Here is a 24980-nt window from a genome sequence, read left to right as displayed (position 1 = left end):
AGGATGGAGGGCGGGGTGGGGCGGGGGGGGGGCTGCAGCTGCCAAAGCAAGTTGGACTTGGGACTGTGGCCCAGATAATCATTTAACCAGAGCCACAGTCCTGACATGGGAGGCTGCATCCTTAGACCAGAGAAGGGCAGCCATGGCTACTTCATACCAGAGTGAGTAGGCAGGCCTCCTTCCCTTCAACACTCATTTCCCTGTCTATAAATGAGGTGCTTGGGTTACACACTGTGACATATTGGCCTCAAGCTTCTCCAAGTCCTCCTGTGATCCCACAAGTGACCAGCAGCACCAGAGTCCATCTACTCTAGGGTCCCTTCTTCCCCCAAGAACCCAACACCCAGGGTCACGTATAGACCCCCTACATGGGCCCACCACTGCCCAGGTCTTCACACGTCATTCTTGGTTCTCTCATGGGGAAGCCCAGTCTAACAGGTTTGGACTCTAATCATAATGATCAGAGAATGACAAAGTTTAAACTTTGAAAAGTTCTTTATTTGTAACCCTTTTGCAAAGGAAGAAACAGGTTTTGTGAAGGGGGATAGGAAGTGTCTTGCTCTGAGGGATTCGACTGTGCCAGATGCCCTGCTGACTTCCTCACTGTGCCCAACGTCTCATAAATCTGTGGTGAGGAAACTTCGCTTAAATCCTCCCAGCTGCAGTTTAAGGAAAAGACCTAAACTCATTGTTGGTGTGGAAAAAGAACATGGGGTTTGGGAGTCAAAGGACCTGGATTCTAATCCCTGACCCTGGTCATTTCCCTAGAATCTGTGCTACCTGTATGAAGAGAAGCACACACCTTGGAATTGTTCCCAGGTGGGAGAAGCGTGAACCCCTTACTAATCCCTGTGAAATCTCTATCCTCTCAGGCCTGGTCATAGCTTGGCCATCGTCTTCCCTTGAGTAGGTCAAATGGCTGCTTTCCCCCGACTCCATTTCACCCACCCAGTCTCCACAAAGTCCATCTTCCAGGGGGCCTTTTCCCCTTTGATACACAACCAACTGGTTCATTCATCAAAGAACTTTAAACACAGACACAGTCAGGAGAAAAATGGAAATGCCTTTTATTTAAACAAGAACATGTTAACAAGATAGTGCAAGGCTCCTCTCAGGGACCCATGGGTGACCTGGCTCTAATAGGAAATCAGGCCAAGGTAGGGGTATAGGGGGGAAGGGGAGAGAGGGAGAAGGGGAAGAAGAGGGAGAGAGAGATTTAGATAGGGTGGAGGAGGACAACCCCTGACTCAGGTCCTTGGCAGCATGCAGGAATACTGGTATTGGACTGTAGCCAATGAAGCAGGGGACCCTTGCCCCCATCCCTGCCATGGCTCCTTCATTCTCAAGCTTGGCCTGCCTCACTTCCCATGCCTAGTTCTTGACCAAACCCTGCTCCAAGAATCGGGGAACTGAAAGCAAGAAAACTAGTTGGCCAGTTGAGAGTCTGGAGCCACCAAGGTGAGAAGTGGCATGAGCTGTTAAGCCAAAGTTGGGAGAGAGGGCCAAATGTAAGAAGAGCCTGGAAGCCTCTCTTGTCCCAGCTCAAAGAGCAGCCGGCCTCACCTCCTGAAGATGCCATCGCTTGGGGGGTGGGGTGGGGCACTGCCTGCTGCTAGGCCTGGAAGAGGTGTGGTAACTGGGGTGCTGAGGGGAGCTTGCTAGGAAGTGCTGCTAGTCCACATTCTGCTGAAGGGGCACTTCAGGAGGCAGGAAGCCACCATCTTGGCTGAGGCTGGTGACTCAGCCTTGGGACCTCCCTGCCTGGGCTTAGCCAGCGAAGGTAACTTCACTCTATGACTGGCCCTGTGGGATTCCTTCTGAGTAAGAACCTAAGACAAATCCTAAAAGAAACGGGCTTTTAAACTAAGAGCTAACCAAGAGTTCTCCCCTGACCCGTGATCTACTGCTCTGAAATGAAAAAGGGCAGCCTGCGTTGCGCTCTTAAGTGTTTCATAGAAATTAAGTTTTCAAAAACTCAGAACAAAACAAAAACAAACTCACAGGTATAGACATAAGACCTATGGTACAATATGTACAGATCTTGGAGTGATCAATTTTATTGCTAGAATTTTATTTGGTTGTTAGAGAACTGATAGGGGCAGGTATATGAAACAGGGCCACAGGCACGGCCAGGATGGGGTGTCTCGAGCTCCCAAGGGGGGCTCAGGCTACTTTGAAATGGGGTGCCAAGACTTCAGAGCAGATCAAGTACTCCTCCTGGGCAATAGCAATGGCCAGAGGGGGATGCAGAGAAAGAAGCCGACAGCCGGATGCGACTCACCCTGGCAGAGAAGGTCTTTAGCCTGCTCATCCCTCATTGAGCTTCACATGCCTACAGAAGGTTATTGTGAACCAGCTAAGTCCAGGATCATGCCAAAGGAAGAGTAGATATGGGAGGAGGGACGAGGCTTTACTGCAAGGCTGCCAAGGGCTCCACACCAGGTTTCAGAGGGCGCTCACCAAAGAAGGGCGCCAGTGGAGAGCAAGGACGCTTCCTCCTCTGGGACCAGAGACCACTTCTGGGAACGGCAGATGGGCAGGCTGAGAGAACGGGACACACATCACCTGCCCCTCCGAGAGGGGCTGGGGAAGAAACGATATTGCACTTGTTAAGATTCAAGGGAATTCCTGCTCTCCTGTCTTGCCAAGACACTTCTGACATTTTACTTTCTGAATCTGCTGCCCCCAAAAACCTCCCAGGAGGAGGCTCTGAGACCAGCTGGCAGCAGAGGGAAGGCCCAGGTGAGCAGGCTGAGACCACAAGTGGGGGTGAGTCTGTGTCCAGCCCATCAGCCGGAGGAGAGGATCTGGCTTGGCTGCTGCTACAGGTCTGGGAAGGGGCGGGCAGGGCCGGAAGAGGAAGGCAACATCTCAGAGAGAGGAAGAGAATCCACACCATCCTTTCCTGAAATCGCTTTAGCTAAGCTCATCAACCTGAAAGCATCCAACAAGGTTGGGAGGGGGCCCAGGGGCCTTTTCGGACTGCTGGTTAGACCTGGGTGAGGGGGCAGGGTGATCGCTTAGTGAGAAAACCTGGGGGATTCAGCAGCTTCCTTGTCCTCCTTCCTCCTTCCTGGGTCACTGGAGAAGGGTCTGGACACGAATGGCTGATTCTAAGCCATTTTCACCCATCCCTCCAATGCACATAATTCCCTGCTCAATGTCAACTACTGACAAATGCTTGGAAAAGGCCTCTTGGACAGAAAAGACAAGATTTTTCTGGGTTTCTATAAAGTGCAGCTAATTTAAGGCAAATTTATGTAAAATAGAAAATAGGGGTTCCTCTCTCTATGTACATATTTCTCAGTTTAAAGACATGGTCATCCCCCTCAAGAGGGACTAGAGAGGAAGGAGGGCTCCCTGGACTGGCGGTAGTTTTAAAAGCGACATTCTTGTGGGTGCCCTGAAAGCACCTAGCTCCTGCTGAGCATCTGACCAGAAGGAAATATTCTCCTCTTTAAAAAAATAACCTTTATATAGATTCTCCAAATGAGTTAAAAAGGTGCCGGGGGGTGCTACGCAGCTTTGAAGGGGATTGCTGGGCCGAGGGAGGGCTGACTTGTCGGGCGATGGCTGGCTAGCAGGAGGCCTGTGCTGGGTTTCCAATACTAATTCTGTTCCATACGCTCAATGCCTAAAGCCAATCTCAGTTCTGGGAAGGAGTAGCTCCCGTCTCTGTCCATATCCAACTCTGCCATGCTCTGGGCAGATGGGACGGCAGGGCCAAGCAGGTTCTGAAGATCCTGGTAGGACAGTTTCCCTTCGGGCCCTTGGCCCACTCTTTGGAACAAATCCAGGAGATCTGTTGAAACAAGGCACTTAATTATCAACACCACTCTTGGGCAAAAATGGGAGCTGGCAGCCTCAGGGGATCACCTCTGAGCCTGCTGGACAAAGTGTGCTTTGCTGTATTTCTGCTGAGGTTTCCCAGACGTCACGCTAGCCTTTGCCTCTTTAAAGCCCAAGGGGGAGAAAAGAGAGGCGCGCACATGCGCCAGGCGCTCCTTCTCACAGCTCCTGAGGAGATTTAGGGCCAGAGGGAGCACCTGGGACGGGCTGTCCGCAGGCAGGTGAACTGCCTTGGCCACAGCAACCCTCAAAGACCATCTCCTGGCTCTTGAGAGGCTGTTGTCTAGGGCAGGAGGGTAGAAATGGAGAGATGCAGATACTGAGACTCTGTACTAGGCACTAAGAGGCACCAGAGGTCAAAATGACCTCAGCCACCGGCTGCCTGTGGGGCCCTGGGCAAGGCACTTAACCCCCTTGGCCTCATCTGTAAAAAGGGGATGATAACCATCTACCTCTCAGGGCTGCTGTGAGGGCCAAATGAGATAACAACTGTCAAGCACTTAGCCCAGCGCCTAGCACATAGCAGTGCTGAATACTTGATCCCTTCCCCCACCTGCTGCCCCCTCTGGGGTGCTCCCAAGGCTCAGGCCTATGACCTAGTTAGGAAGATCCACCGAGCTTCACTGGGTTTGCAGAATTACTTACACAACGCCTGACTCCTACTTTGCAAGATGAGTTGTTGACCTGCCACAAGCAAGTTCCTGGATTTCCACCATCCTGGTTTCCCACGACCACACAATCCCCTTCCTCTGCCCTCCTGCCTCCTGGGGGCCTGCCCAGGTTGCACAAGACTCTCCTGTGCTTCCTGGAAGGCTGGAGGGCTGGGCATGGGGTCAATGATTCTCAAACAAGTCCGAATTCATTTCAAATTTCAGTGCAAAAGGGAGGGAGAGCAAATGTCCAAAACCTGTCTCTGGAAATGTAGGCCAGAGACCCCCAGAAAAAAGGACGGGAGAGCTGTCAGGTGACAGAAAGGATTACCCTTAGGTTGCGGGACCCAAACAACAGAATCAAAGCAACGGGGGACAAAAAGAAGAGTCCCCAGAAATAGGGAAGGTGGCCTCAGGAAAGAGTGAGCCCCCCATCACAGAACGTGTTCAAGAGGCTGTTGCAGCCTTTGGAATTCCAGAAGCCTGAGCTGACACGTCTCACTCACACTCATCAACAATCTTATGGGTGGTGTGGCATTATGGGAGGGTAATGATCCCAGCTGGGCTCTGCCAGGTCCTCTGACTTGATTTTTCTAAGGTTCTACTGAGATTCCATTCCCATACACTTGGCCCACTTTCCAAAGCTCCTCAGCAGCGCCCTGACCATTGCTCTCTCAGACTTACCTGCCAGGCTGGAAATTCCCGGGATGGAGACAGGTCTCAGAAGGGCAGTTTTCTCCACTTGGGCTCCGAGAGATCGTGGGGAAAACTTTGGAGATGCTGATGGCTTTGATGCAGCACTCTGTGCTTTCCCTGAAACAGACATACGCAGGAGAATTAATCTTATGGACTGATACCAAATTAAGCTGGTATGGAAAGTCCCCTTTGACATCACCTGCAAAGGGAAGGCATGAAGTGCACTAACAAATCTAAAGGAGGGAAAATAGCATGACAAGGGGTGTGTGAACTGGGCTGCCAGAGGGACATGACACTAACTACAATTAGGCTAGGAATCAGAAAAAAGTCTTAAGGGGGCAGCCAAGTAGCACAGGCTTGGAGTCAAGAGGATCTGGGTTCCAATCTGGTCTCGGATACTTCCTAGGTATGTGACCCTGGGCAAGTCGCTTAATCTCAATTGCTTAGCCCTTCCTGGTCTTCTGCCTTGGAACTATATTGATTCTAAGATAGAAAGTAAGGATTAAAAAAAAGGTCTCAAAGGGAAACATGAAAGCTAGATGGGCTCCAATGACCAGAGAAGTTGACCTTTGAGCTGGTGAAGAAAGGGAACAAAGAGGGCTTGGGCCATCCACTGTCTTGAGAAAAATCCTTACCTTCCAATCTGGCCACCTAGAGCTCATCTGGGGATTGCTTTTGCTTTCTTCTTTCTCCTCTAAGGATAGAGTACCTGGAGTTAGGATAACCCTAGGCACAGCAACCAGGGATGTGAAATCCCAGGAAAGCAGAGAGATGGGAGAAGAGCACCAAAGGAGTTGGGATGTGAGGGAGTCCCTGCCATTACCTATGGCAGAATTATGACTTGTGGGAATGGGGCAATCAGAATGGACAGTCAGGTCTTTAGGCTGCTGGCTGGTGGGCCTGACTCAGTCCTGGAGCCCATCATGAAAAGGGTCATGGTAAATCATGGGGCAGCTGGGTAGCTCAGTGAATTGAGAGCCAGGCCTAGAGACAGGAGGTCCTAGGTTCAAATCCGACCTCAGACACTTCCCAGCTGTGTGACCCTGGGCAGGTCACTTGACCCCCATTGCCCACCCTTGCCACTCTTCCACCTAGAAGCCAATACACAGAAGTTAAGGGTTTAAAAAAAAAGAGTAAGTCATGCCAGATGGAGTGGTCAGATAGGGAATGAATGCTCTAGCAGGGCACCTGACAAAATGTCTCTTTATATTCTCTTGGGGATGCTGATGGATTAATGCAGGCTTGAGGAAGGGACAATTTGGTTGATCTGGAATGCACAGAGGGACTGGGCCTAAAGAATAGGGCCAAATGGCTGGGAAGTGATCTTGGGGATTATACTGTCCAAAATTGTAATCCAAGATCAGATGTTTTTTGATGGCTCCTTCTCAATATCTGCCAACTACCCTTTCCTCCTTGGTTTCCCTTTACTGGTCTTTATCCATGCCAGCAAGGGAGTCCAAAGAGGAAATGTCAGATGAATAGAAGGAGAACCTAGAGGGAAGAATGGCCTCTTACTGGGTGACTTCAGGTGACCTCACACTGATGCCCTTATCCATCCCCATGAGTTTAGTTATTATTACTATTTAATATTTTTTCTATTATCTAGCATTTGTTTTTTTTCCTTCCTTCTCCCTTTCACCTCCTTCCCAATGGGAAAAAAAGAAAAACAAACCCTTTTAAATAAATAAACGTAAATTAGCAAAACAAATTCCCTCATTGGCCACATCCAAAAATCTGTTTCTCCCTATGTTGAGTCCACTGTCTGACTTATGTGGGGGGTGAGTTGAGGCAGGGGGAGGTACAGGAGTCTGGCATCCTTCCTCATCATGCTGTGGGTTCATGGATCTAGTGACACTCTTCAAGTTGAACTTCTTTCCTGAGCTCCAGTCTAGAAACTCCAACTACCTTTTGGACACTGAAGCAAGTGTCCCACCTGGCATTTCCAACTACAGAACTGTCCTCTTTTCCTTTCTTTCTAACTTCCCAATCAACCTAAGCCACAACTTTGGGGCGGTCTTGGCCTGCCCCCACCCCTGTACCCACCAAACCCAACTTTTACTCATTCTTTCTAGTCCTGTGCATCCTGCATGCACTCTTTTCCCCCAAATCCTCACTGGCCTGCTCACTTTCTCTTGACTGTCCTCCACTCAGCTGCCAAAGTGGGCATGCAGATCTGGCCACAGTTCCACTCCCCTGAGTCAGGAAGCTCACTGGCTCCCCCGTGCTGCCTAGTACTGCCAGATCAAATAGAAACGAGTCTAGCACTTAAAGTGACACACCAGACTCAATAATTACTCTGGTGTGTCTACTGGTCCAAGGCTTGGGCTGCGGCAGGTCGTGCAGGGCTGAGACACTGGGAAAACTTCCTGGTGCCACCTAGAGCTCTCAAGCCATCTGATGAGGTGGCTGCTCAGTTCCAGGGCTGCACCCGGCTTGGCCTGTCTGGAGATGAGCTTTAGAAGGGAAGCCTAAAGATTCACTTCCCTGGAAGTTTGCAAGGAAGGGGCAGCCAGCTGTCTTTCAGGATGGGCCAGGTAGGGTCCTTTTAAGAGGCAAGGCAGGACAGGGAGAGGAGGTGACCTCTACTTGTAGTCACTGGTGACTTTTAGGTTCCCTATTGAAAAATGGCGATTCTGAAGCACTCATCCACAGCCACTCCTCAGGCCAATTTTCTGTTAATAATTAACAGGTGCAGGAAATTCTACCTTCGACTCAATAGGTCAAACTGCCTTACTAGACTCTAACCTTCATTGAGGGAATTTCTTTAATCTGGTGCTGGCGCAATCACGGTGCGAACAGGTTGGCCCCCCCTTCTCCTGAGGCCTACCTAGGCTTCAGGAAGCATTCTGAAGGGACTTTGGGGCTTGCTCACCTTCCTCTGAGTTCTCAGGGGGTCTGTTGGGTTCCGACTTGCCTGTGAGAGCATTTATCAGCTGTAGCTTCTCCCTCAGCTTGGAGGCCTGGGAATTTGGGCTGTCTTCTTTCTGCCCCAAATAAAGATTAGAACAGGTTTATAGGAATAACTGGCCAGAGTACATACAACTGGAAGACATGTCTGCTATTCCTGAAACTGGAAAGGCTCTCATTTATCACGTGAAAAAAAGGATTCAGTTTGGTCTGCTTAGCCACAGAGGGCAGAATTAATACAAATGGAACAAAGTTTTACCTCTAGATATCACATATATTAGTGCCTCCTAATGAGGAATTCGAAGAACAGACTGATGAAATGAGAAGACCTGGGCTAGAGTCCCCGTTTTGTCATTTAATTGGGTGTAATCCTGAATGTCAGTTTTCACCTTGGTGTGCACACTTGCCTCCTGCCATGAATGTCCTCTGATCCTCCTTACAACGACTCTGGCTGTGACAGCAGACAGCTGCAAGTTGTAAGGGGCCATATGTAAGGTTTTATCATCTAGATCTGTGCTGGAGAACCTATGGCCCGTGTGTTGGAGTGTGCCGGAGGGAGCCGCTCTCCTCCCCGTCTCCATGCATGCCTGAGGACATTTCTCCCCACCCACCGCTCTGTCCAGCAGCCCAATGGGAGTGCTTCCTCCCTCCCCTGACTGGAGGAAGGTGGGGGGCTCACATGTGGCATGCATTGCAGTTTGGGCGCTCGGTCTCTAAAAGGTTCTCTATCACTGGCCTAGATTATGGGAGTTCAGAGGAAGGAGAATTCATGACTGGCCAGGGCTGAGACAGAAGAGCCAGACCTCTCCTGGAGGTGGGTATTCTTGGCAACAGTGCAAATTGCAGCCCATCCTGACTGTCTTCTCTTGCTCTCTGCTGCCTCCCTCACCCCAGGGCTTCCTCCATGTTCTCTTGGTGTTGGAAGAAGAACTGTGGGACAACTGGGCTGTGCTTAGGTGTTCCTTAGCCTCGATGTACCACCTGCTCCTCCATTCAATTGATGACATCCTCTGTACTTCCTGTTTCTCTGGGTGTGCTGAAATCTGCTCACACCCATTACAAGCCTCTCCCCTGCCAGAGTGAATTCTTCAGAAGCTTCAGCCCATCATGGACCAGAAAGGCAGGTCTTGGTTTCTGGAAGGAGCCCAAGGTCAATAGTTCTTGGTGACTGAGGCTCTTTCTCGATCTCGGGGGCTGAGATACCATTCATGGCATGCCACCTCCCCGTGGGGCCTCCTGAAGGTCCTGCCCTGGGTTCTCTCATCTTCTGATGACCTCCTCAGTTCCTGAGGGTTCCTCCCTTCAATTGTCTCCTATGTAGTCCAGTTGTACTCTCTGCTGAACTGCAGTCCTGTATCTCCAACCACCTACTGTGTTCTGAACCACAGCTTTTGGTGCCTCCTGCATCTGAGGTGTAGATGGGCTCAGCGTCTCAGACTGCTATTCCATCCCAGAGGCCTCGGGCTCTTTCTTCTCAGACTTTCCTATTACTATAGAGGCCTCTGCCACCTTTCTAGTCACCTGGGTCCCTACTCTGGGGGCCCGCCCCTCAACGCTACCCTCTCCCCATCTCTTCATACCCAATTAGCTATAAAATCCTGCTGGCCTTGCCTCCATCTCACCTTTATAGTTGCCACCTTGCTCAGGCCCTAATCACTGGTCACTGGTCTCTCTGCCTCCAGGGACTCCCCCACAGCTAGCTCCTAAAGCAGATATCAGTTCCTGCTATTCATCTGCTTAATGGCTCCCTATCAGTTCTCCAATCCCAGATTCCTATTTCCCACTTATAGTTCTTCACAAATTGGCTCTGGCCTGCCCTTCTACACCTGCTTCACTTGCTCTTTGGTCTGGCCAAACTGGCTTTATTTATCCTCACAGGCAGTACCCAATCTCCTACCTCCAGGCCTTTATCCAGGTGGTCTCACATCCCTGAAAGGCACTCCACCTTCTCCTCCAGTTTCCTTCAAAGTCTAGCTCATGAGAATGTGTGCTCTCTGAGAGGAGGGGCTCTGTTGGCTTTTGTATCCCCAGAACACAGTAAGTACTTAATACCTGCTGACTGCTGTCTCCAACATGAGCTCCTCTATGAAATCTTTCCTGATCTCAAGTTCTACTGCCTCACCTCCACAGTATTTGTATTCATTTTTAAAAATTCACATGGTGTTTTTTTTCTGATGGAATGTGAGTTCTTTGAGAGCATACCTATCTATTCTGGTATGTTTAGTGCTGAGAATGCAGTAAGAGCTTAATACATTCTTGTTCACTCCTGCTGTGCCTGCCCATCCCTCCCTGTCCACTGAGACCTTCTAGCCCACTCCTGAATTCAGGGTCCAAATCATTTTCCATTTCCAGTGTCTGAACAAGATACAGATTAATGCTGATGGCCACGCTCTCTCTTTTGCCCAACCAAGTGCATGCCCCAGGCTGGAGGATGGATGGATGTTATTCATCTACTTGGTTTTTCCTGTGTGGAGAGCTGGCCCAAATTTTGGCATGAATGTGCATCTCACTGAGGAGGCTCTGCAATGTCATGGGGCTTAGGGCAGTCAGTCTTATGCCCCCTTGGGAGAAGGAGCATCTGGAAGTCATCAACATCCCTAGGGCATCCTTGTTACTTGAATGTTGCACTAGATATCTTCTATGAAACATCTTCAACATGCACAGTTTATTACACAGAGTTCTTGTCACATCCATAAAAGATTCTTACAAAACGTTGGCACAGAAAAGGAAGAGGCCATGTTAAAAAAGAGTTGATAAAATGGAGTTTGAATTGAGCAACCTGAAGATGTTCCTTTTTTTAGTGTTCAAAAACTTCAGTGCTATGGGATCTTGTGTTCTCTATAAAAGATATGGTCTAGTGTGGAGTATTGTATTATGGAGTCCATGATGATTGTACTGTGATGGGAAAGTGGGCATATGGACACTGGTGAGAGGTTCTTGGTATCTTCCCCTCATGTAAGATACCTTGAGGGTCAAACCTTCACCTGTGCCCTCCTAATAGCATGGCTTCCAGCAAACACTGCCCTCCTGGGCCCACCTGGGCCCACCTTACAGCTTTTGTCATCCGTCCTCTTTGGTTTCCTTCCTTCATGAATAAGCATTAATTAAGCTTTTACTATGTGCCAAAACTTCTCTCCCTTGTTCCTTCCCAGAGGCCTACAAAGTATATATTGATACTGGCTACTGCGTGGGTTGGATGAAATCCAGCTCTAAAAGGACTTATCAAAGGAGTATAGATGGCATCCTGAATCTCTGCCCTGCTTGCCACCCACTATAACCATGGGTGTGAGGTGTTCATCTCCTCTGGAGGTGAGGTACAAACACCTGGATGTTCTCCAGGATAATGGAAGGATTTATGCTCTAGGGAATGGAGATTGTTTCCTGCTGGACTTGTTAGCTGAGGAGGATCTGGGCCAGTGACTGACTTCTTGTCTTTCTTGGCCAGCTAGAGGACTCTACCAGTTGAATTGGCTCCTTAGAGGGAAGTGAACAGGGGACAGAAGGATCTAGCTTCTGCTACTGGCTGTGAGCGCTCATTCTCGGCCAGGTAACAGTGGCATGATAGTCCCAACCATAGCCAGGTTAAGAATGCCATCAATCTGGTGACTGTTGAAGTTGACCAGCTCCATGACTCACACCAGCTTTCTGGACATCATTCTTGCAGCACTTTCCAAGTCTTCTTGTAGAGAAAGGGATCAGAGTACAATGTGCCATCAATGTTCTCGGGAAAGGATTGAACTTTACCGAAAACCTAGAGGGCCAGGGCATGAGGTAGAGGTCCAGATGCTGGAGCTGGGAGCTGGCCAAGGTCTTCCTGAGGGCACCATGACCTTGAGGTCACAAACACTTTTTCCCAGGTCACAGCCTTGCCCAACCTGACACTCCACTGATCTCGATTTTATTGTCATAGGTGGTGGCAGGCGAGGTGGCATTTCCCAATGTTCAGGTTCACTCTTGCATGTGCCTGGCCCCAGGAGAGGCATCTTTTCTCCAGCATGGAGAATGCAGGTCAATGTTGTCATGGCTGGAAGCCTGACTGTGGCCACTTTCTGGTCCATAGCCTTGCCTTAGCTGTGTCCCTCCTTCTCCCACTGTGCATCTCCCTCTCACTGTATGGCCTCTCCAGGATGTTTTTGGCTCGTCAAAAAGCATGCCCAAGAGGGTAGCTGGCTTTCCTGTCCTGGATGGGAAAAAGATGGCAAGGTCCACTCCACCTTTTGTCTACATAATGCCCTTGCAGATCCATTAATGACACTTTTTCTAAATACATTTACACTCACAAAGCAGGGAATGGAGTCAATCACTTCCTAATTCAGGCAAAGGCATTCTAGGCTTTTAAGGGAATAACTGTGCTGAACTGGGGCCTTGCTTGTTCCTTTGATTCCCTTGGGCATCTGTCATTGTGGTCTCTCTTTCAAGTGGGGAAAAGATTTATACAAATAAATAACCTTTGTGTTCATGCCTATACATAGACAGCTGTAAAGAAGCAGCCAGAAAAGCCAAGGAAGCTTTAAAATAGCAGTGGCCAAGATGCTACCCAGACCACATGGAATGATCAGCACAGACTTCTGCCCAGCTGTCTTCAAGGGCAGTTCACTCTGCATTCATTTCATCTGAGCTTCCCAAATGGTCAGTGTGTATAGGAGGCACTCTCTGAAGCGTAGTCAGCCACTATTGAGAAGACAGCAAGCACCCACACTAGCTTTTCCTTCCTAACTGTCAGGGTTTTAGGAAATTCTTGAAGATTCTTTAGAGATCACTTTTGGGAAGAATGAAGGAGACATGGTGTAGGACAATGGGAAGTTGGTCAGAGGTGTGTGTGCATGTATGTGATATGTGTGTCCATTCAGATTAAGCAAAGATGACATGATTTAGAGAGGAATGGTACCTTTAGTTATTGCCATCATGGAGGAGGGCCCAGCTATTTACTTGGGGTATATGGCTGCTATGTCTAACTGCTAAGGGAAGCAATAAGTTGAAGGCCCAGGAGTATTGCCTGCATGTTTCTTTTTCTCTAGCTTCTCCTCCCTTACCTTTTGGATGTGGGCTTCTTCCCCATCTGTCCTAGGAGAGTCTCTTTTTAGAGAAGTAGTTCCATCAGCCATCTTAAACATGAAGGGAAGAGGAAGAAGGAGGAAGGAGGGAGGAGAAGAGATTTCTTTAGGCCAGACATCAAAACCTCCCAAACACCACGCCCTTCTGGATCTCAGTTATGTTTATCTGGAAGGCTGGAGAACACTTTCATGTGCACAGCAGAGAAAGGGGGCAAGGCCATGGAGAAGCGGCATTTCAGGGATGGCTTCTACTAGGAGTCTGTCCCAAACTTGAATATGCTGACACACAAAAGCCCCGTGTCCTTCAAAACAAAGTGGATGTGCCGCTGGGCCGACTGGGCCCATTACCAGATCTCTCCACTGAGGGAAGGAAGAGCCAGACTATCCCAGCTTGCCTTGCCTCCTCTTCAGTCTTCAAGAGCCAAAAATGGGCCTTTTCATCTTCTCAACTCATTACTAAATGACAGTACTAAATAGGGCACTCCCCAATTCCCAGGAGAAAAGGAGGCAGGCTAGAGCATTGGCCAAGGCTGGGCGCTGACTTGGAAGGAAAGACTGAATCCAGTTTTCCCCAAGACTAGGGCTTCTCTGGACTCTAGGGCTCAGGAGGTCTCTGTTTTGTGATGACTTAGTCTGTGGTGACATTGTTTCCTGTATTGAGCCTGCCTGGCTTTGGGCATGTTTATGGAGCCATTATGAGTTCTCTGCAGGGCACTGACTTCAGCAAGGCCAACTACAGAACCACTTACATGCAGGTGATGACTGAGGGAGACACAATGATGATGTTATACCTAGCAGAACATATTACCTGGGATGAAGACAACATGGTGTGGTAGAAAGAATGCCAATCTTGGAGTTAGAAGACCAGAATAACTAGTTGTTTGTCCCCTGGGCAAGTTCTGACCCCTCTCTGTCTCAGTTTTCTGCTCTGTAAAATGGGGAGATAATAATACTTGTACTCCTCATTATAGGGGTAGTATAAGGAAGCTGTGCTTCATTTAATCTTAGAGAATGTGATCATTCCTGAGGGACAGCACTGCAGAGGGGAAGGAGCCCAGGCTTGGAGGCTCTGCTCTGTACTAGATGAGTAACCCTGGGCCACTCCTTGCCCTCCAGGGACCTCCATCTCCTTATCTGCAAAATGCAATGGACAGTTCTTGCAACTCCAACCTCCCAGGCTTCTGCCTTAGAAGTCTTCTAATGGCCTTTCTACCATCTACAATGCCACACAGGTGCCCAGACGAGGGGCATGACTTTCCTTACTGAACAGGAGCCTGGCAGTGGAGAGTAAGGGCACAAGCAACAGGTTGGAGTGGCTCAACCTCTGGTGCCCTTTGTAGGCACTCTTGGGTTGGCCATCTTTTCTGTAACTGACTTTCCCCATTTGTAAGATAGGGGTGATAACTCCTATTCCACCCACTTCACCACATCATGAGGATTCCATGAGACAATGGATGGGAAGCGCCATGCAAATGCCAGGCTGAGTGACCACTGAATCTGGGCAAAGCCTGAGTGCAGCCACGAGGACATGGCACACAGTGGTGGACAGAACACATCATGAGGACCTAGACATTCTTACCATGGTGAAGGACAGGTTCTCTCTCTTTCCTAACTTGTTCAGAGCCACCAAGCTGCTTTCTATCGAGTTGACTCTCTGGGTCAGATTCCTGACTGTCCCATCCATCCCCAGAAGCTTAAGGTCATTCTGCCTCTGGTACCCCATGAGGGTATTGTTCACCTCTTCTAAAGAGCTCTGAAGGTGCAGGACGTCCTAGAGCAGAAACAGAGCATATTGTGGATTCCCTGCAGACAGCTGGTGGGGTTGAGGAGCCACAGTTCCGTCACAGGGCTGGCTAATGCTGTCCCCCCTCCATTTGTGGCCAGCTAGCTCCCTCTGGGTCTGTCTGACCTCAGAGGAGGGAAGAGGCTTATTTACACGAGTCACTTGAGCCCACAGAGCAGAGCCCTTGGGAGCTGATTTCTCAATGTTTGCCTCATTTGCTGGCAGCAAAGCTCACTGGATTATTAGTGTAGAGGCCTATTCAAGTTACTTTCTCAGAACAATATCACCTCAGGAATGTGTATTCTTCAACACAAGTTCCCCTGGCACAGATCACTATTTACAGGGAATGGTTTTTCTTGGCTTAAAAAGCTACTGAATCTGAGGATGTGAATGCATCCAGGGGCACAGTGGCCCCTCTCTCTGGATGCCTCTGAACCCAGTGTCTAACTGGAGGATTTCTTCCTCCTACTCCTGTGTGTGTTTTATATCTTCACCTCCTGTCTTAGTATCAATTCTAAGACAGAAGAGCGGTAAGGGCTAGGCCATTGGGGTTAAGAGACTTGCCCAGGGTCTAGGAAGGTCTGAGGCCACATTTGAACCCAGGATCTCCCCACTCCAGGCCTGGTGCTCTATTCGTTGTACTACTTTGCTGCCCATGAGGCTAAGTTTTTTGACAACTGGAAGAGGAAGGGGGTTTATTAATTTTGGCTCAAACTGGAAGAGAAATTTCTGAATGGACTTGCCATTCATTCTAATTGCTCCAACCTGCTCAAATTCTTAAGAGTTCTAAATCCCTTTCATCTGCTGTGGTGATTCCAGGGCACACAGGGTGAATGCAACTGAAAAAAAGTATTTATGCTCCAGACCCACACGCAGAACAGAGCAGGTGCTACATTAAATGCTGAGCGATAGGGGGCTGACCTCTGTGGGCAAGTCTGAGCTGGTGTCATAGGCTAAATCCAAATAGTTAACTGGGTACCTCTCCAACTTGGGTGGGGTGTCCTACCCAAAGCACTGAGGTGGGGGCAACAAATACCTGCTGTAAAGTTTCTCTTTGGCTTTTCCGGGCCAGGCCTGGGGCCATGGAAGGTGCTGGAGTGGCCGTGCTGCTCTCGCTCGTCTCCTTTGAGAGGCGCTGGATCTAATTAGAAGAATGGAAGGGATACGAGGCCTTGACTGGGGCCCAGATTGTGAAGGCCTTTCCCATTTGGGCACTGCAGGGATCAGGCCAGTAGTCAGTAAGCACAAGAGAGCCCCCAGCCTGGATGCGGAAACTCAGGCATCTCTGCACTCCCAGAGGCGCCAGGGCCCGGCCCTGGCTGAGGCCTTAAAAGGGTCTTGAACAAAACAAGCTCATGTTCTCTCCCATGAGGGGCTCACAGATTCCTCCCATCTCATGCTCTCCAGTCTTTGTTTCATTCACACCTGGGGAGGCAGTGCAGGCTTGGAGTCAGGAGAACCTGGGTTTGAATCCTGCTTCCAACACTTACTAGCTTGCCTGACCCCAGCTGGGCAAGCCACTTAACCTTGATGAGCCTCAGTATCCTTATCTTTAAATATGGGGCTGCGAATACGACCTGGCCACCCTTCCCTGCATCTACACCTCCACTGCATGCCACTTGTTCATTTCTGATCCACCCTGAAATCCCAGCTCAAGTGCAGCCTGCTCTGTGGGTCTTCCACCCCCTCCTCTGCCCCAGGGAGCACAGTGTAGGGGCCTGAAGGCTCCTGTGGGGCAGGTGAGGCCCGGCCCCCCTCCCCTACAGCCCTGCCTCCTTCCTGGCCTCGTCAGGCCACACCCAGGACTGAGTCACTGCTTAACCTCTACCTCCTGCAAGCTCCGTGTCCCCAAGGCTGGTTCTCCTGGAGTCAGCTGGACAAACTCTATGTCTCCTGGCCACAAGCGGAGTTTTCTACATGGACTCCACCTCTGCTGCCTCCCCTCCCAGGCCAGGTTTGGCAGAGACCCCTCTGCACGTGCTGGGGTCTTGGGGAGCCATTCCCACACTTCCTTCTTCAGGGCTGGACACAATCGGGGATTCCAATTGTGACCCACACAAAGCCTTCCGGGCTAGTGGCCAGGCAGGCCCAGGAGGGAGAGACTTAATTCTAATAAAATACGGCCAATAGCAGCAAACTGGATTCTGAAATCCTCAACTTTCTTCTAATGTTCATTATACCTCAGCTTTGATAGAGCAGAAGAAAGGACAAGGGGCAGAGATGAACCCAAGGGCCTGGCATGGAAGCGGTGGCACAGGCCCCCCCCGGCCCTCCTGCCAAATGATGGCCTTTGGGGGAACGAGAGAACCAGTCACTGATTCTTCTGCAAGGGAAGAACTGATGACATCATCAGGGTAAGTCCCTCTCTGGCACTTCTCTCAGTGCCAAGGGCCCTTCGCCCATGGACCTCCTCAAAGGAAGAGAAGTTGAGGCTGGGCCTGGGGAACAGGCAGTGTCCCAGCAGCCGTATCTCCTCTCAAATCTGTAGGAGATCCGAGTATAAGAGGGAAGATGGAAGTGGCAAGTGTTGGGAAGTGGGGAACTGGCATTATCTTCTGCAGAATGAAGGGCTATCTCATATTGGACAGTGCAGTGGGGAGAGTGCTGAGCCTGGAGTCAGGAAGACTTGAGTCCATTTACAGGCTCTGCCACTACTAGTTCTGTGACTCTAGGCAAGTCACCTCACCACTGTCTGCCTTGTTTTCCTCAACTGTAAAATGGGGATAATAATAGCATCTGCTTCCCAGGGCTATTTGTGAGGATAAAAATGAGACAATAAATGAGAAGTGCTTAGCACAGTGCCTGGCACACAAAACAGATGATAAATAAGTGCCCTCCTACCTCTGACATTCTATGTTTTTCCCTTGGATCATCCTTCTAGCCTCTCTTTCTCCTCACCTTCTTCCCTCTATTTTCGCCTTACTAGCTCTCTGGTTCTAGGCAAAGTACTTCCTAGTTCTTGCTCTAAGCCATAGTTTTAGCATCTGTAAAATGGGCACAAGAACCCTTGGTTCGGTCTGTAGGACCAGCTCTATGTAAACCTTCAAGCATTCCAGACATACTGTGTATCTCAGCATCCAGACTGAGTGCCTGGAGCCTAGCAGTCTGCTCCATTTGCCTCCCCACTCCCCACCTCAAGCTGGGCCCGGGCTAGTCCAGGCCCCCATCCTCCCGACTCTGGACACCTGGCTCCCTGAAGCCCTGTCCAGAAGTGTGATGACCCTGGCACAGCAGCACCAGGCTGGCTTTGGCTGCCTTCCCTTTTCTCCTGCCCTCAGGTGTCACTTACACTCACTGTGATCCAGGCTACTGGAGCAGCAACCTCTGCTCAATGGGGTTAATCATTAACAATTCCACAACCATTCTGGCGTGGCCTCTGAGTAGACACAGTTGTGTTTAGTTTTTGCAAGTAAGTGGATCAATGTAGCTACAACATGAATCCTCTTTTCGGTGGAGGCGGGTTCTGATGGTGGGCTGGCCAGGTGGGCAGCCTCTTCTTACCATGTCATTCTGGAGGGTCTCGATGGTTTTCTTGTGCTCATCGACTGTTTTCTGTACAGCCTCCACAGCAAGGCGGACACTGTTCAAGGTGCTCCCGATGGAGGCCACACTCTGAAGAGAGAAGGTCAGTGAGTGTGACTGCAAACACCCAGGGAAATCCACAGAAAGCCTGGAGTTCTGTCTCCTACAGAACGCAGCAATCCATAAGCATCAGGCCACTTCACAGGCTTTCTTTTCCCCCTTAAAAAGAAGGGTCTGGAGGCTTTTCCTCAGGAAAGACAGATTCTAATAATATGCCCCTGGCAGGTCATTTCTCTCTCTAGGAACAAGGGCTTGGGCTGAAGGGGTTCTAAGACTCCTACCTGCTGCTCTAATCCTCTAAGCTTGAATGCCAGCTTAGCATTTGGAATCAGAAAGGAATGATTCTGTGGCTACTCTGGGCCAGGCACCTGCCATCATGGGCAGCTAGATGGACAGAACTCAGACTAGTACTGCCTGTCCTCTCTGCAAAAGGGATATCCTTAGGGAAGGAGAGGTTACCCTTGGTAGTCTTTGCTCTGCGTTTAGAGAGGAGACTTCACCCAGGTCATGTCTGCCCTTGCTCGTGCCAATCCCATGGAGCCCTTGCTGGGGGTCTGGATGGGCTTCAGCTTCCTTTAAAGAAAGTCTGTGCCAAGGAGGCAGGGAAAAGGAAAATGCCATCTTGGCAGTGGGGTTTGACTTATTTATTAAACTGGTGACAATTACATACAAAGTATGTGGCTAGCTAAATAGTGGGCACTACAATGCATACTATGCTGGGTCTGCAATCAGGAAGGCCCGAGTTCAAATCTGGTCTCAAGCTATGATCCAACTGTGTGACTTTGGGCAAGTCAATTGACCCAAAATTGCCTCAGTTTCACCCATCTGTAAAATGAAGATCATAAGAGTGCATACCTCACAGTGCTGTTGTGAGGATAAATCCAGGTAATATTTTTAACGTTATTTGTGAACCTCAATGCACTATATAAATTCTAGATACTATTACAATAATAAGGGTGTTATATTCAGCTAAGAATTTTAACAGGGAGCAGTGACTTACACTGACAGCTTGTGGCTGGTTCAGCCAAAGATCAAGGTTTCAGGAGTGAGTCCTGCTAAAAGTGAGGCATAGCATAGCCTGCCATCAGGACCCAGAGGTGAGGATGGCCAGTGCTCAGGTGTGCAGGGGAGTCCAGGCCAGGAAAGCATCTCTCTGCCAGGTTTTGAGGTCATGGGATAAGATACTCTGGGGTTACACATGCACAAGCATCTCTAGGGACCCTCTTTGGGCTCTGCTTTCCAAGGAGCCTTCCCTGACTCTGTTCTGAATGCCCAGCATTCCCCACCCTGGTGCCCCGGTTCCTTGGGCACAGATGTCTATACCCAAATTTTACTCAAAGCTACTGGAGAGCAGGGGGTAGAGGTTTCCTGTTCTTGCTTCCCTGATGGCGAGTGGTGAAGTTAGCCAAGAGGGATTGACCAGATGTTTGGTCAATGAATGAACAGAAATTTCATGGACTTGAATTCCTCCATGGGCATTCCACTCATCTTCATCTGTACAGGGCCACGATCAGTAAAAAGACATTTATTAAATGCCTGCCATGTGCCAGGCACTCTGCTAAACGCTGAGTAATCAAAGAAAGTCAAAACAACAAAAAAAGAAAAATCTCTACCCTCTAGGAGCTCAGTCTAATATTGGGGGAAGACAATGTATAAACAGCTATGGGCCAACAAGCTCTAGACAGGACAGCCTGGAGATAAGAGGATGGCATCAGCAGTACTTTAGACTAACTCCACATTTGATAGAAGGAAACAGGCATAGAGGGTGAACAGCAAGGCTGGATATTAACCCCCAGGTTTCAGACTCCAAAGGCAGGGCTCTTTCCATTATAGGCCACTAACTCAAGCGGCTCACACAAAAAAAGCCTGGATTTAGGAAATAATTTCACAACTTTCAAGTCAATCTGATTCAGTTATTTACTGAGAATCTGCTCTGTGGAAGTGAAGTCAGCCTCTGAGGGCTGGCACCTAGGAGCAGGGCTAGGATACAGACTGGCTGACCCCACCTGTCTCCACTGTGCCTCAGCCTCCTCTTCTGCTCCTGGATGACCTCAGAGGAGAATGTCTGTTTGGCTCCCAAGTCCCAGGCCAATATAGGCACATGATCTATACAGGTGATTTTCTGGGCAAAAGAGTCCATGATGTCTCTGATCTACATTTTGGGGAAATGCTAAAAGTAGCTGCTGCCTATTAGAATGTAAACCACTATTAGGGCAAAAATCAAAGGAGATTTAGGCCAGGCAGATTTAGTCTATGCCCTATGAGGGGAGGGGAGGCTCATCTTCACTTCCTACTCTGTTTTTCTCCACCATTTGCTTCTCTTCCTTAGGGAACTCAGGTCACTCAATGCCCCTCGATTCACCGCTTTCCCTTCTAGCCTCCTTTGAGATTGCCCTATTTGTCCATTCTGAACTCTTGTCAAACTGTCCAGAGCTTTGCTTCCTCTGTGCCTCCCTGGTGGGAGCCTGGGGACCTGGACTTCAGATCAAGGCTCTAATACTCCCTACCTACCTGGGTGACTCACGAAACTACTTTCAACCTGTCTACTCACCTGTAAAATAAGTGTTTGGCTTAGCTGTCTCTGAAGGAGCCCGGCTGTTCCCTAATCCTGGAGTGTCTCCCTGCTTCTCTCCTTGACTTACTGAATGCTTCTCCTCCCTTTTCAATCTGACTTGGCTGTCACTTTGTCAAGAAGCTTTCTCTGGCCCCTCCTGTCCCTCTTAGTCCTTACACAGCCCCTGTCTACTGTACATCTATGTGCTCCCACTGGAGCAAAGAATGTTTCTTCTGTCCCAATGTGTTGTTTGAAGCTATAATTTTATGCCAAATATGGTGACTGGCGGCAGGCTAATGGAAAGCTGCTATGTGAACTAGAACAAGGAAGCAACTACTTCATTGTTGGCCCCGAGCTGCACCATGATTCCTGCCTGCCTCTTGTTCCCCTCCAAGATGGTAAGTTCCATGAGGGCGGTACCACATTTCTCCCAAGATCTCTACCTCCCTAGCACCCACCACAGTACTCTGCCAATGGTGGGTACAAAAGTGTCTGAGGAACTGAACTGTTACTTGATAGGAAGCAGGTAATCTTGGCCTCTGGGCCTGTTGGAGCAACCCAAGCAAGGATGGCCCCAAAGATGCAGCAGCAGAATCCGCCCATAGTCCTTGAGCAGAAAGACTGCATGGGGGCCTCAAGGTAATCTAGAAAAGTCCATTTTGGCAGAAATTCTTTACCCCACTTTTAGTTTAGAATGTGGTGCCTAAATTACATTTTTAGAAGATCAAGGAATCTTGAAGGCCTCCCTGGTATGCATTTAGACAACTTTCAAATGGATTACTCAGTGAAGATATAAGAAATCAAAAGTTTGCCATGAGGGAACCCATCATGGGGGAAACACATCACAAACCTAAAGGTTATGAGCCTCCAGAGACCTGGACTGGGTCAGTCTGCGGCAAATCAAGACCTGAACTAATGACACTTTTGTGGAATCTCAAGATCTTAGAGACACAGCCTCTATAGTATTCTCCCCAGTAGAGCTGGATTTAAAAGAAAAATGGCAAGAGCCCAACCTCACAAACAAGAGCGGTCAGAGCTCTGCTTTATGGCCCTTACCTTTTGAAGGCCCTCAACAGTGGCAGGCAGGCTAATTAAATCTGAAGCTGATTTGATGTTGGTTTTAAGGTGGTTCACTGTGGAAGTCAACAGAGCAATCTGAAAAGACAGAAAAGTACATTTTGAAAACCTGATCCTCTTTTCAAGAATCACTGACCCTATGCATTGTTGCCACATGCCTGCCCTCATGGGACACTTGCTTCCTGCCATGCTGGGGCTGCTTGGGCTGAGTTTGGAGAAATCCAGCACCCCACCCAACCTCACCCAAGGCTGTGGGCCTGTTGGAGCAGTCCAAGCACAACAATTGACTCTTCCAGCAGTCCTTGAACAGAAAGATGCAGTGGGCCTCCACGAGAGTCTGTTTTGGCACAGAATCACACCCAGGAAAGGAACATGGGCCACGGGAATCCGAGGGCATTTTCACCCTGCTGACAACATCTCACAGCTTAAGCAAATGCATTGCAGAGGCTGCCCTTGAGGGAGCTCCCAGAACTGTGGGTTCGGTGCTGAAGACAGCCACTGGATTCAAAAGAAAAGGCAGCTGGCTCCCCCTTTTTTTCCTTAGGGACACTGTGTTAATGTCCTCAGCCCTCCCCTACCTGGGGGATGGGCCCCTATTTCAGGAAGGCAATGAAAAACTAGAAGCGATCCAAAGAAGTGTTACCAGGGTGAAGGTCTAGACAACTTACTACTGTCTAAGGACTGGCTGGTGAACTGAGGGATGTTTCAGATGGAGAAGACTCTGGTTTGGGAAGGAGGTGGGGGACAGAGAGGATGACACCCATTAAGACTGTCTCCAGGCTCTGAAGGTCTGTCAAGGGGAGACAGGATTCATTTTGCCCTGAATGGCCTCAACTGGCCAAAACAGGAGAAAAGGTGGGAGCTGTGAAGAGGTTGATTTCAACTTAATTAAGGAGATACTCCCCCCACTCAGAACTGTAACATTAAAATGAATATCCAATAACTCCAAATATTATATTTTATAGTTTATTAACAATCACTTGAAGTAGAAAAAAAATACAAGAACAAAAGTAAAAGCCTGAGTAAAGCCATGTGAGAAAAATTCTCCTGCCTGGCACTCACGCCACCTTCACCAGCTGCATTTCCCAGAAGAGTGAAGGCAGAGCTACTTATATCTTATATTATAAACATATATATATATATATATATATAAACTTATATCTTCCCTATGTTAGTACGTAATGTGAGAAGGAACTCGGGAAGCTGGGATTTAGAGTTCTGGGGAGCAAAATTCTAATTATACAGAACCAAGCCTGAGTTGGAATGCCTGCCCTGAAAGGTTGGGGTACTGAGGTGCTAATTCCCCAGCCAGTTCATCCCCTGTCTCCCGCTAGTTCCCCATTTCTGTCCAGGCTCCCTCAGGTCACCACCTCTAGAATCATCCTGAGCTCCTCATTCTTCTAAACTTCACCAATTCAATCAGTTCTTCTATATGTCTCTCTTCTGTCCTTTCCATCTCAATGTCCTGGTAACCTCTTGCCTCGACTATTACAACAGCTCCTTGTTGTCGCCCTGCCTCTCCCATCCATCTTCCACTCAGCTGCCAAACTGATTTTTCCCAATGTATAGGTCTGACCATGTCACTCAGTTCAATAAACTGGAGTGGCTCCCTATTACCTGTAAGATTAAATAAAAAAATCTTTGGCTTCACTTTTAAACTTTGGTTTAACTTCACTCTTTTGGTTCGGCCAACTGGCCCCTTGTGGTTCCTCTCACATAACTCTGCCTGCTGCCTCTATGCCTCCTTACCACCACTGAGCTTAGCCCAAATGCTATTTCCTCCATGAAGCCTTGATCGATTCCATCCTGCCATCCGGCCCCACCTGTCCAGCTGCAGGTGCTCCTCTAAAATCATCTCGTATGGATGCCTTGTGCATGCGGCCTCTCCCCACCGAATGTAAACTGCTCGAGGGCAGGGTCCATTTATTTCCCTTTGTATTCCCAGCACCCCTGGCTGAGCGTGCTGGGGTTTATCATAGGCAGGTGCAGAGCTTCATGAGAGTCTGTTGATTGATCTGTGCCCTAGAGAGGACTCTTTAAACCCTTACCTTTCACTTTAGAATCAATACTGTGTACTGATTTCCAAGGCATAAGAGCAGTAAGGGCCAGGCAATGAGGGTTAAGTGACTTGAATTCAAATCCTATCTTTGATACTTTTAGTTGTATGACCCTGGGCAAGTCAGTCTCTGACCGTCAATTTCCTCATTGGTAAAATGGGGCTCCTAATAGCTCCTTCTTCCCAGGGCCACAGAAATGCCAAGTTATCATTATGGCCCTTCAGGTCTTATTGAGCAGATTGTTTCTTCTGGTGCACTGCCAATGGGGGCTTTGGAGCGCCACCTACTGGAACCTCACTACTCGGCTGTCCCCATGTCCGAACTTCTCCTGACCTGGAGGCTGCTCCCTGAGGTGGGGATGGGAGTGGGGAGGGGAATCTACAACATACAGGGAATAATTCTGCACCCAGTAGGACAGGGCTGACTCCAAGCACAGAGGCCCGAGAAAGGATAAGACAATAAAAACACTTATTATGCCCTACTGTGGGCCAGAAGGAAAACCAAACCAAAACAAACAACTGAATGAGGTAAGCAGATAAGTGGAACTTAGAAGAAGGAGCATGAGTGGGAGGAACAGAAGGGAGAGGAGAAGGTAAGAAGGGAATCCAGGCCAGGGCAGAGAACCCAGTGAAGCAGTGGAAAAGGTGCCAACATGGGAGGACACAATGTGATTGTTCCATGTACCCAGCCAATCAGGGGGCACCCATTTCCTCCACAGCTTTTCCCCTGACCAAACACAAAGCTAGAATATAAATCAGTGAACAAAGTGGG

The 24980-nt window shown here is 49.1% G+C and overlaps 1 protein-coding gene across 1 annotated transcript in view; it reads right to left on the bottom strand.

Moving 5' to 3' along the window:
- Window positions 1-1043: 1043 nt before the first annotated feature.
- The window catches only part of EFCAB14 (EF-hand calcium binding domain 14), a 40065-nt gene continuing 16128 nt past the window's right edge, over window positions 1044-24980 (bottom strand). Inside the window, exons 3-10 of the mRNA XM_044674819.1 lie at window positions 22132-22409; window positions 18441-18551; window positions 15976-16080; window positions 14736-14927; window positions 13136-13207; window positions 8068-8179; window positions 5184-5312; window positions 1044-3802 (exon numbers count right to left, since the gene is read on the bottom strand). Of these exons, the coding sequence (XP_044530754.1) occupies window positions 3609-3802; window positions 5184-5312; window positions 8068-8179; window positions 13136-13207; window positions 14736-14927; window positions 15976-16080; window positions 18441-18551; window positions 22132-22409 (1193 nt within the window). The 3' untranslated portion in view covers window positions 1044-3608. The remainder of the gene's footprint in view (window positions 3803-5183; window positions 5313-8067; window positions 8180-13135; window positions 13208-14735; window positions 14928-15975; window positions 16081-18440; window positions 18552-22131; window positions 22410-24980) is intronic.

The sequence above is a fragment of the Gracilinanus agilis genome, chromosome 4, assembly GCF_016433145.1.
Source record: "Gracilinanus agilis isolate LMUSP501 chromosome 4, AgileGrace, whole genome shotgun sequence".
NCBI lineage: Eukaryota > Metazoa > Chordata > Mammalia > Didelphimorphia > Didelphidae > Gracilinanus > Gracilinanus agilis.
This window is presented reverse-complemented; position numbering and strand designations above follow the sequence as displayed.